The sequence below is a fragment of the Cucumis melo genome, chromosome 11 (genome assembly GCF_025177605.1).
Source record: "Cucumis melo cultivar AY chromosome 11, USDA_Cmelo_AY_1.0, whole genome shotgun sequence".
In the NCBI taxonomy this organism is placed as follows: domain Eukaryota; kingdom Viridiplantae; phylum Streptophyta; class Magnoliopsida; order Cucurbitales; family Cucurbitaceae; genus Cucumis; species Cucumis melo.
This window is the reverse complement of record NC_066867.1, coordinates 32343479-32354030: the sequence shown is the minus strand read 5'-3', so window position 1 is coordinate 32354030 and position 10552 is coordinate 32343479. Positions and strand designations below refer to the sequence as shown.

General features: G+C 28.4%; 1 protein-coding gene across 1 annotated transcript; it reads right to left on the bottom strand.

The window, feature by feature from the left end:
- Positions 1 to 1600: 1600 nt before the first annotated feature.
- On the bottom strand, positions 1601 to 4375 carry LOC103498865 (ACT domain-containing protein ACR4-like). The gene is made up of 7 exons (XM_008461658.3): positions 4005 to 4375; positions 3876 to 3921; positions 3674 to 3788; positions 3476 to 3543; positions 2484 to 3083; positions 2257 to 2361; positions 1601 to 2168 (listed from the first exon to the last, which is right to left on the bottom strand). The coding sequence occupies exons 1-7, from the start codon at positions 4076 to 4078 to the stop codon at positions 1821 to 1823; spliced, it is 1356 nt and encodes a 451-aa protein (XP_008459880.2). The 5' UTR covers positions 4079 to 4375; the 3' UTR covers positions 1601 to 1820.
- Positions 4376 to 10552: the final 6177 nt, after the last annotated feature.

Genomic DNA, 10552 nt, shown 5'->3' with positions numbered 1-10552 from the left:
TGCTTTGTAAAGTTTGGAAAAAGAAAAAAAAAGGGTCTTCTTTAGCGACGAGAATCCTCTAAGAATGCCCAAAACAATCAATAGTTTGGATGTGCTAATCGTGAAAGATGAAACCTTTTGAAGGTTAATTAATTTTGATAAATTTTCATCCATTTGTAGGGTCTTAATAATACATGCTTATAATGTCAAAAAGATCATACTTCAACGTAATCATTCTCTTCCGACTTTAAAAACGTTAAAGATTTTTAAATTTTAAATATTTTGAATCTAATAATAACTTTGCATGTTTAACTATTTTTAAAATCAACAAATATGATAAACATAAAATTAAATCTAGATCACGAAATTATAAGTTCAATGAACATCATAACTTTCGAATAAGTCAATGACCTATTATAGATCTAAAATAAAAAAGTTTAAAGTTTTGTTAGATAGAAAATTAAAAGTTCAAAGACTTATTAGACACTTTTTAAAGTTAAAAAACGAGATACAAAATTAAAAGTTCATACATTTATTTTATAAAGTACAATGAATTATAACACGAACGTGAACGTTGGATGTAGAACTAAACTTGAAATTTAGCCATCGAACTAAACTTGAAATTTAGCCATCGTAATAAAAATTACATCCTTCTATTCTATGTAAGTGGCTTTTCTCCCTATAGATCCCATAGAAGTTAGTCTTAGCCACATTACTAATATATATATATATATATATATATATATATATTTTTTCCTTCTTTATAAAGTATATTTGCAAAAGAATGTGTTGCAAAAAAGTTATGATTGTGACAATTGATTCTCATAGAATTACATATCAATGGGTTGGTTTTTATTATTATATTAAGATTCCAAAACAATATGAATTAATCTCAACCACTGAAATTTTTACAAAAATTCTCTAAGAACTCTCTTTCTTTTGCTCTTTTTCCTTTCATCCAAGTGGGTTGAAGTATTGTTATGGAATCAAATCAATAAAATTTCCCCTTAAAAGTACAAATCATCCAATCTCTCTTTACTCATTCAATTTACTCATTCACTACATTTTCTTTAAACTAAAATGCATTATAATGGTTTACTTGTAGCCAACAAACCTATCAATTAATTGAAAGCTTTGTCACAATGCACTTACTATCAAATTTTGGATCATACTTAAATGGTGTGGAAATTGTTTTTCACTATGTTGATAAAAATAGAAGCATTTAAAAAATAACTAGGAAGATTTTTTTTTCTTCAAAAAAACAAAATAAAATAGAACCTTTGTATAGAAAAATAAAAGAATATACAAAGATCATACAAATGACCAAAAAAATAGAATTAAGGGTATTCTTTTTTCTATTTAAAAATAATTCGTTTAGAGGTTGATGATAAAACTTTTTAAAAATAAATTAATAGGATTACTTTAGAAACTAGCGTGAAGAACAAGCATTTTAAGTGTTTAAACATAATTCACTTGATTCTATATTTTTTTTGACTCGTTTATTGAGTACAACTAGGGTGGAGAACGAACCTTCAATCTCTAAGAAAGAATGTTGTGCCAATTAACGTTGAGTTGAGTTTACTTTAGTACTTGATTAAAGGTATTAAGTAATAAATGGATATGATATGAATATATATATATATATATATATATTTACAAGATATTTAGAGCAAAGGGATGGAGTTGTAAATGCATATACATGATGAATAATACTGTACAAGTTGAAACTGAACTTGCAAAGATCAACATAAGGATTGACCTAAAGCTGTGGTGTAATTTTGAGCTGTTTCTAAGGTCATTTATTCACAAGGAAATTTCTAACATTCACTAAACCAATTTCCTCAAGAACATGACTTTATCAACCCCAAGTTGTAAAGAAACTTTTCTGATCTAGATCGAAAGAGATTACCGAGCGAAAATCTACTGCTTTCTGGCGATGGAGATTTCATGCAGAATTCGTCGTCTTTGACACACAGTACTGTGAGACCGATCTCTTTTCGAACTGCTTCAATCATCTCACTCTTCACTGGATTCCCAGATGCATCAGTTACATAGAACACATTAACAGCTTGAGTACCTCGTGTGGTAACTTCAGCTCGAGTGACTGAAAGACCGTTTTCTCTAAAGATTCGAGTTACATCAGAAAGAAGTCCAGCCCTGTCCTCGCTGCAAAGTTCTAATCTTATACCCTGAGAATTTAGGAGAACACAATCACATAAGACTTGAATCGATAATACAAATCTTATTCAAGAAATGTAAATCAACATCGTTTATCACCTCGGATGTTCGTCTTCGAATGGCAGCCTCTAAGCAATGGATTACTCTTTGCCTCTCTGCTTCAGAACTAATAGGACTTCCATCCATATGACGGATATAATACTCCTGCTTAACAAATGCATAGTCAATTGATTTCCGGCTTCACGCATAGGATAATTAAATGAAACTAAGTTACATCAAATGGATCATGGAGGAGCTGCACGAGCCATGAATAGATTAGAAGTTACCTGAGAAGCCTCTGGTCCTTCAGCAATGACCGTAGCATGGTACACAACATACTGCATGTCTGTTAGTGTGCAAACTGTATCAAACAGCAACTTTGGGCGGTCGGGAGACCTCAAGTTCACAACGGTATATCCCTTATCAGCACAATTCTCGACAGTCACAAGGGGTTTTCTCCGCTCACTTGTCGAGCCACAGTCCAAATCATCTTGATCGTAATCGCGGTCTGCATACATCATTTGGTGCAGCCTCCTTTCCTTGTGAGTAGAACCCACCGAAACAGCAGTGTTGGCACTCCTCTTATCTCGATCCCCCTTTAATACGAAGAGGAGAAGCTGTTTTATCTTACCAAGCCGATCAGGATCACTGATTGATAACCCAGTAGCCTCGTCGGTGATGTAGACAACAGAAGCCATTCTTGAATTATGAGTCCAAACTTCTGCAGCTACCACATTGCATTTGAGGTCTGCTAGAACAGCAAAAACCTCAGAGAGCAAACCAGGCCTATCTCTTCCAGTCAATTCAATGGTTGTATGTTCCTCGGCAGCTTGAACACCAACCGATCTCCTCAATGACCTGAAGCTCCGAGCCCTTGGCCCAAGAGACTGCAGGAAGAAAATTCATTCATAAGCACAAATATAACATCTTATACAATCTCAGGACATGCAAATTTCTCAAATCAACCAACATAAAAACTGTCAAGCAAATTCTTACTAATAATGCTTATTTGATCACACATTATGTTAATTTTTCAAATAAAAATTACAATTAAATGATAAGTTAGCCAAAATCAACAAATTCAGCAACAAGCATACATATTATATGCAAATCAAAAGCAGGAAATTCTGAGGCTGTAGAAAGAAAGAGAACCAGAGAGTAAAATCAAACTGAATTCCTATGGAAAGCTAATCTAGAATCAGAACCACCCTTTTCCTAATTTCCATATTTCCTTATAATTCCAATTCAAACAGAAACAAAGGAAGCCTTTGAAATTCACCTGTTGAATGCGCTCAGCAACATCATTTTCAGAGAGCTTATTCCCATGTTGATCCGTTACATGAAACACTGAAGAACAAAGAGAGAGGGAAAAAAATTAATGAACAAAATGCTCACAAAATCGGAGACCCTTTATTTCAATTCACTAAACTTAAATAAAAAATCCAGTTTCATGGGAAGACATAGAATCTTAGCTCACCATCCATAAACCATTCGCCGTCAGAAGAAATGTAAGCTCGTCTAATTATGAGATTCAAATCATTAAGAACCTGAACCACTTCCAGTAAACTCCCTCGCTTATTAGCACTATCAACCTGAAAAATTTCACAACTCAATTCCAATTAGAACAAAAACCCAAAACCCATCTTGAAAATAAGAATTGAAGTAGAAAAAAAAAAGACCTTAATCAGAGTAGCTTTTCTGCTGGAATCATTATCAATGGTAACCCTGGAAAACAAAACCCATTAAAGAAAAGAAACAGAGTAAACAAAACCCATAATGAAAATCGAAGATTAAAGAGAAAAAGAGACCTGGGAGGGTTCATACGATTGACGAGCTTCTCGAACTCGTCGTCGAGAGGGAGAGAAAGGGACCAACAATCCATAAGAAGAAGAAGAAGAAGAAGAAGAAGAAGAGGGAAGTAGTGGAGATTTGTGAGTGAGTTTTTTTTAGGGAAAAAAGAAATGGATGTCTCCTCCGAGTTTCTCTGAGATACCTTTGGCTTTGGGAATTCTGATTTCCAAGTTGCCTTCTCTCTCTCTTTCTGTGGTTTGAAACTGACCTTTTCTCCTCTCTCCACTGTCTCTTGGTGCCTCTTCAGAGCTCTCTCAATTGTTTTTTCTTTTTCTTTTTTCCTTATTTTCCTTTCTTTCTTATTTTTCTATATATACACATACCCATATATGTAAAGTTTGGTTGGATCCACGACTATAACTCAATTCATATATAAGCATCTTAGTAAAAGATCTATAACTTCACTACTTTGACTTTTTAGTTGTGGAGTGATGTTGGATCAATTGAGTTATGTTCATATTTATGTCTAACATTTGGTTAACTCAACTAATATAGACGTTAAGATATCTAATTTTCGTTGTTTAGTAACTATGTTAGTATTGAATGTAGTCACCCATTAATTTTAGGGTATATAATATATCTACGATTGTTAAATATTTGACCAAAAACTTGTTTCTACTTCCAAACTATTTTATGAGGTTTAACAAATCATAAATAGTAAATGTTAACCTTCTTGAAATTGTAGGAACAAATTTGTAGTTTACCCTATTTTATTTTAGGTCTATCTAAGTCAACCAACTCGATTCCATAATTCCCTTAGTCAACTTGTAACTTTTATTTATTTATTTATTGTAAAGGTGATGGAGTTTTTATTTTTTTTTCCGTGAAAAGGTGATAAAAAATTGAACTCATCCACCTTTTTATCTCATTACATACGATTTTGTACATCTTTTTACTCATGTAACATAAAAGTTTCAAGACCAAAACATCATAAAATATGAAAAATAAACCGTAGTTTAAATTTTAAAGGTACATTTAGTTGATAATTTGAAGTATCATAAATAAATAAATAAATAAATGATAATAATAATAATAATAATATGATGTATCTTAAAATTCTAAACAAACTATAGTTTTAACCCAAAACCCAAAATAACATGTTATACTAAATTAAACTTAATATTTTTGTTTTAAAAAATTAAAATATGTATTAGGTAATATATTATAAATTATATAACATTACAAACTATAAATAAATTAAAAATAATTTGTTACCAATTAATATTTAGGGGTCAACTACAAACATTTCAATTTTTTAAACTAAAATCTAATCTTTAAATTTGCTTCCAAACATGAATACTCTTACTTTTATTTCATCTAATTTTCTTCCATAATAATTACCTTAATATTTAGAACATATTTTAGTTTAGTAATCCTTACTAGATTTTTTTTCTAACAAAGAAAATCTCTAAATCGATGTTTAGATAAAAGTAAAAGTAAAAAAAAAAAAAAAAAAAAAAAAAACAATAAATATTCCAAAAAGATGTTGGTACTACTCGTAGGGCATGGGGTATCTTTTTAAAAGAATAACTTAACATATAATATATATATATATATATATATATATATATATATATATATATATATATATATATATTAAAAAAAGAAAAAAAAAAAAAGAAAACTAAATATGTGAATTTCATGTACGGTACGGGCAGCACTGTCTTCGGCTGGGGCCCGCACCCACTTTTGCCACTTGGCACTTTGGTCGTCTTCTTCTTCTTCTTCTTCTTCTTCCTCTTCCTCTTCCTCTTCCTCTTCTTCACTTTTACTTTTAACCCTTTTCTTTTCTCTCTTTATTATTATTTGGAAGGTTTTTTGTTTTCTTGGGATGGGGGTGATGGTTCACGAGAATGAGAAGTAGTGTATAATATGAAGTTAAAAATATTGGATATGTGTGTGTTTGTGTTGTCTCTATTTATAAAACATAGAATAAGGTTTGATGTGTAGTCCATATTTAAATTGATAAACTTCACATGTTAATTGTAGCTTCCTCGACTTCTCAACATCATGCTTCCCCAAATTTCATCTTTATACTAAATCCCTTTTCTCTTTCTTTTTGTTTCTTCTTTTTGGAGTTTTTAAGGACACATAGGCCTTACAATTGGTACTACCCTACTACTACTACTACTTCTTCTTCTTCTTCTTCTTCTTCTTTTACTTCAAACTCCCACTTGTATTTAATCCAAACATAGATGTTTAAACCTAATTTTAGTTTATTGTTTCAATGCTTAAATTTGTGTACTTCTTCTTTTCTTTTCCTAGAACAAAACTAACAAAAATTATTATTATTTTTAAATTGAAACTAAGTGGAATAAGTATAAATAATGTTTGTGTGTATATATATATATATATATATATATATATATATATATATATATATATATATATATATATATATATATATAAAGTTAAAAGTTTTAGATTTTACTCCCAAAAGAACCTAACGTTTGTATTATTAATTTCGAAATATAATTATGAAGTTCTTTTTAAAACATCTCTAATGGTGAATGCATACCCTAAATGTATCGTATGAAAATGTAGTGAGATTAGGTTGTCTATTGAGATACCTTTGTGACAAATAAACAAAAAAAGAAACCTTCTTGTTGTCCTTTGAGGTAGGGCACCTCATTGTGCTGTAAGATAAAGCATTTGTCCTTTTATTTTCTAGCCTCTAAATTTTAATTTTGCAGCTACAATAATATATATAAAAAACTTAGATATCAATATCTTCATATACAAATCTTGGAATATGCTTTAACTTACGAAGGTGAGTGGTCATATAGTGAAGTATTTTTCTATCGGGTGCAGAGTCTCAAGAACATGTGAGATTGCACTAAAGTGGACTAAAAATCTTTGTGCCTATATCTATGCTCTCTTAATTAATAAACGCATAATATTTAATTATTCCTACTCATAAGTTATCTTGTTATGAATGCATCTTGTTTGACTTTGTGTATGCATTATGCGTTAGATTCACTTCAAATCTTTGTCGTTTTTCTATTATTTTGTAACCGACACAAATCAACCCAACCATTAGATTTTGCTAACGATATAACTTCAAAACAAGCCCGTTAAATTTAACAAACTTTCTATTATTTTTTTCTACGTATAAAAACTATGCATGCATGCATCACTTTTAATTATCCATTGTGTTAATCCTAATTATTGATGCATACATAAATGATTATCAAATAATGTATTATAAAGTTTTATACATGATATTGAAGATATGGAGTGGAGGGGAAAACCTAAAAGTATAAATTAAAATTTTTGTATATAGTAGTTATTATATGTGTGTATATATATTGAAAAGCAGAAGTGGTTTAGAAGAATTAGGATAGTTGTTTGACCACTTGGAGAATACAGCCAAGCTTTGTTTTTGAAGCTTTTGATCCTCTCATTTTTCTATGATGATTGTGATAAGATTCCTTCCTTTTCCTCTTCTCTTTTTTTGTGTTCTCTTACATATATGGTCTAACTAAACTACATACCTTTAAAAAAACAAATTCATTTTCTTTTTCCAACTTTCAATTTAAATAAATTCATCCAAATGAACAATAACCTTTACATAATTCTACATCAAATAAGTTGAAACCATTTTCTGTTTAAGTTATTTAGGTGCATGTTTGGAAATAATTTTTTAAAAATTGTTGATTAAACAATAACTTAAAATCCACTTAAATATGTTTTAATTTAACACTTTTCAACATGGTTTTTATGCTATTAAAATTTATTTGATTGATTAAAAATATTCTATGAGAAATTTTGAAAATGAGAAAAAAAAAGTGCTTTTAATTATTTAACACATAACACACTAAACCTTCTTTAGTGATTTTTTTCCCCTCAAATTACCTACCATAAAAAAAATATTGATTTTTGGAAATAGGTTACAAAATTGTAACAATAATAATAATTTTTAAAAAAAAGTGTGTGAGAAAGAGTATTATTAAATTTATACATTTGGGTTGATAAATGAATATATATATATATATATATATATATATATATATATATATATATTATAAATTGATTAATAATGACATTTCTTGCAAATAATATGGATGAAATTTTAATTTCACCAAGAGATAACTAGAATTGTAGTGAACAACAAACTAATGACATCTTAAACAATGTAATAATAATAATAATAATAATAATAAATATACTATTTATTTTTCTGTTTTTTTTAAGAATACAATATTAAGAGAAGAAAAATACGAACCTAAGAGATTTTTGGTAATAAATTTATTGTAAAGTATGTCATTTGGTGAGTTTTTACTCTTTGAATGTTATATTTGGTAGTTTGTTCTTTTTCTACGTTTTCATGTTTGAATATTACATCATTTTTCTTCGGTTACTTTGGGAATTTTTTACGGTTAAATTTGGGGGTTTTCTTTTTCACTTACTTACTTTCCATCTCTAGCTTTATTATTACGAGAATTCTTTTATTAAATTTAGGATTTCAAAAAAAAAAAAAAAAAAAGGAAAAACCCATTTTTTTTCCTTAAACTAAAATTTTGAAATTGAAATAAAAAAAAAAATATATATTTTTAAAATGATAAAACAATAAAAATTTCTAAAGTTTAAAAAACTTAACCATAAAATAAGCCCTAAATCAAGCAACATCAAAACATAGCCAAAACAAATTACCAAAAATGGCCTCGAAACTGAAAACCCCACCAAAGTAGTCTTAATTTTTCTTTTTGATTGTAGCTATTTTTCTTGAAATTTTTAATTTAATCTTCTAACAAAAAGTTTGGTTTGAATAGAGAGATTAGTCTTAATACAAATAGTGTTAAAATTTAAAAACGTGATCTAAGTCCATTAGTCATCTAATTCCATAATTAGATTCTGATCACTTTAATACGTCAAAACAAAAACTTTAGACTTAATTTTAAGGCCGGAAATAAAAATTGATTTAAAATATCATTTTCTTTCCAAATTTGATCATATATATATTTATATACATAAAAAAAAAAAAAAAAAAAAGAAGAAGAAGAAGAAGAAGAAGAGATTTAAAAAATAATTGGTGTGTTGGTAGTGAAGGTGGCTTTTCTATGTGTATCCGAGTCAGCCCCACGTATTCATGTGTGTGTTTAAAGAAATCCACTCTTTTTAAATGGAAACCAATGTGACAAATTCCATCATTCTATATTATTACAAATATCCTATAGTTTTTTTTTTTAAATATCAAATAAATATTCCAATTGTTTGTTTATTTATTTATAATTACTTTTCGTGTTGGCTCTCATTGTTCTTTAGATTGAATATTATCAAGAAACAAATATATAAATGTGGAACCCAATTTGATTGAAATAGAGTCAAAAAGTTGAATTCTAATTTGGAGAAATTTTGGCCACTAATACTCAAGCTTTGCTCCATTGGGTCCTCTTATGTATAGATAGGATGAAAAAGTTTGCAAAGATTCTACCATTATATGAAACATTTATACATTCACTTATATCATCACTCAAACATTAAATTAATAATATTATGAAAATTTAGCCATCCAAATACTCTTTTTTCTTTAAAAAAAAAAAAATTACTTATGCTCTGATTTTCATTTGATTTTATTATTTTAATTCTTGAATTTTGAGTTTGATTTGATTTTGATTCGTCTATAATAAAATATTACAAATTTACTGTTTTGTTTCAATTTGGGTCTTTAGATTTCAACGATTGGATTTTAAACCTGAATTTTTCACTAAATATTTATCACTTCAGTCTTTGGTGTTAATGTCTGTTGATCAATTTAAAAGAATTATTCTTTTATTATGAATAGATATCCAAGTTAAAAAAACATTAAAATCAAATCGTGAAAATGTGTATTTAGTGAGAATAAAAAGAGATAAAAAAAAGTGTAAATATTAAAACTTGAAAAGAAAAATATAGCAAACAAAAGTCGATATGTATAACTAATCAAGTAGCTAGGGTTTACTTGATTATAACTTTTTGATAGAATATCATTATAAACATATAATCGTGGTGAGTTTCCTTCCCTTGAGATAATGTTTCTTTGGGTTCACCAATCAATCTCTCGAATACCCATTTGGATTTAATAAGCTATGATATCATATTTGATAGTTTGAGGTTTCAACTCAAAACCAAATAAAAATGAGATGAGAGAAATTACTCATCTATCTTATAAGAAAAGTGATTCTCATTTGTTTTTTCAATGTATAATTCTCAACATCCTATTTATATATATTTAAATTAATTTGTTAAAAAAAAAAAAAGATGAGTGGAACATATGAAATAATTCCAATACTAAAGTTTTTGGAGAATATTCCATGATAGAGTGTTTGTGAAATGGCATTGGTCAACCCATCGAATCCATATATACTTAGGAGATTATTATTTATTTGTTTTGTTAGGAAGAAATTTGATAAGTTTCATAGCCATTTTATTTAATTTTATTAAGAAATAAAAGGGCTTCCAAAGAATAAAACCTTTTTGTTTACCTCATCTTAACTCACTCAGGATTAATATTACTTTGTTAACT

What these genes read in the sequence shown, in the direction of transcription:
- LOC103498865 (XM_008461658.3), bottom strand. Translation starts at nt 4,078, where the DNA reads ATGGATTGTTGGTCCCTTTCTCTCCCTCTCGACGACGAGTTCGAGAAG. An exon ending in AATCGTATGAACCCTCCCAG is followed by an intron (nt 3,922 to 4,004) that starts GTCTCTTTTTCT and finishes TTTGTTTTCCAG; the next exon opens with GGTTACCATTGATAATGATT. An exon ending in TTCGAAGACGAACATCCGAG is followed by an intron (nt 2,169 to 2,256) that starts GTGATAAACGAT and finishes CTAAATTCTCAG; the next exon opens with GGTATAAGATTAGAACTTTG.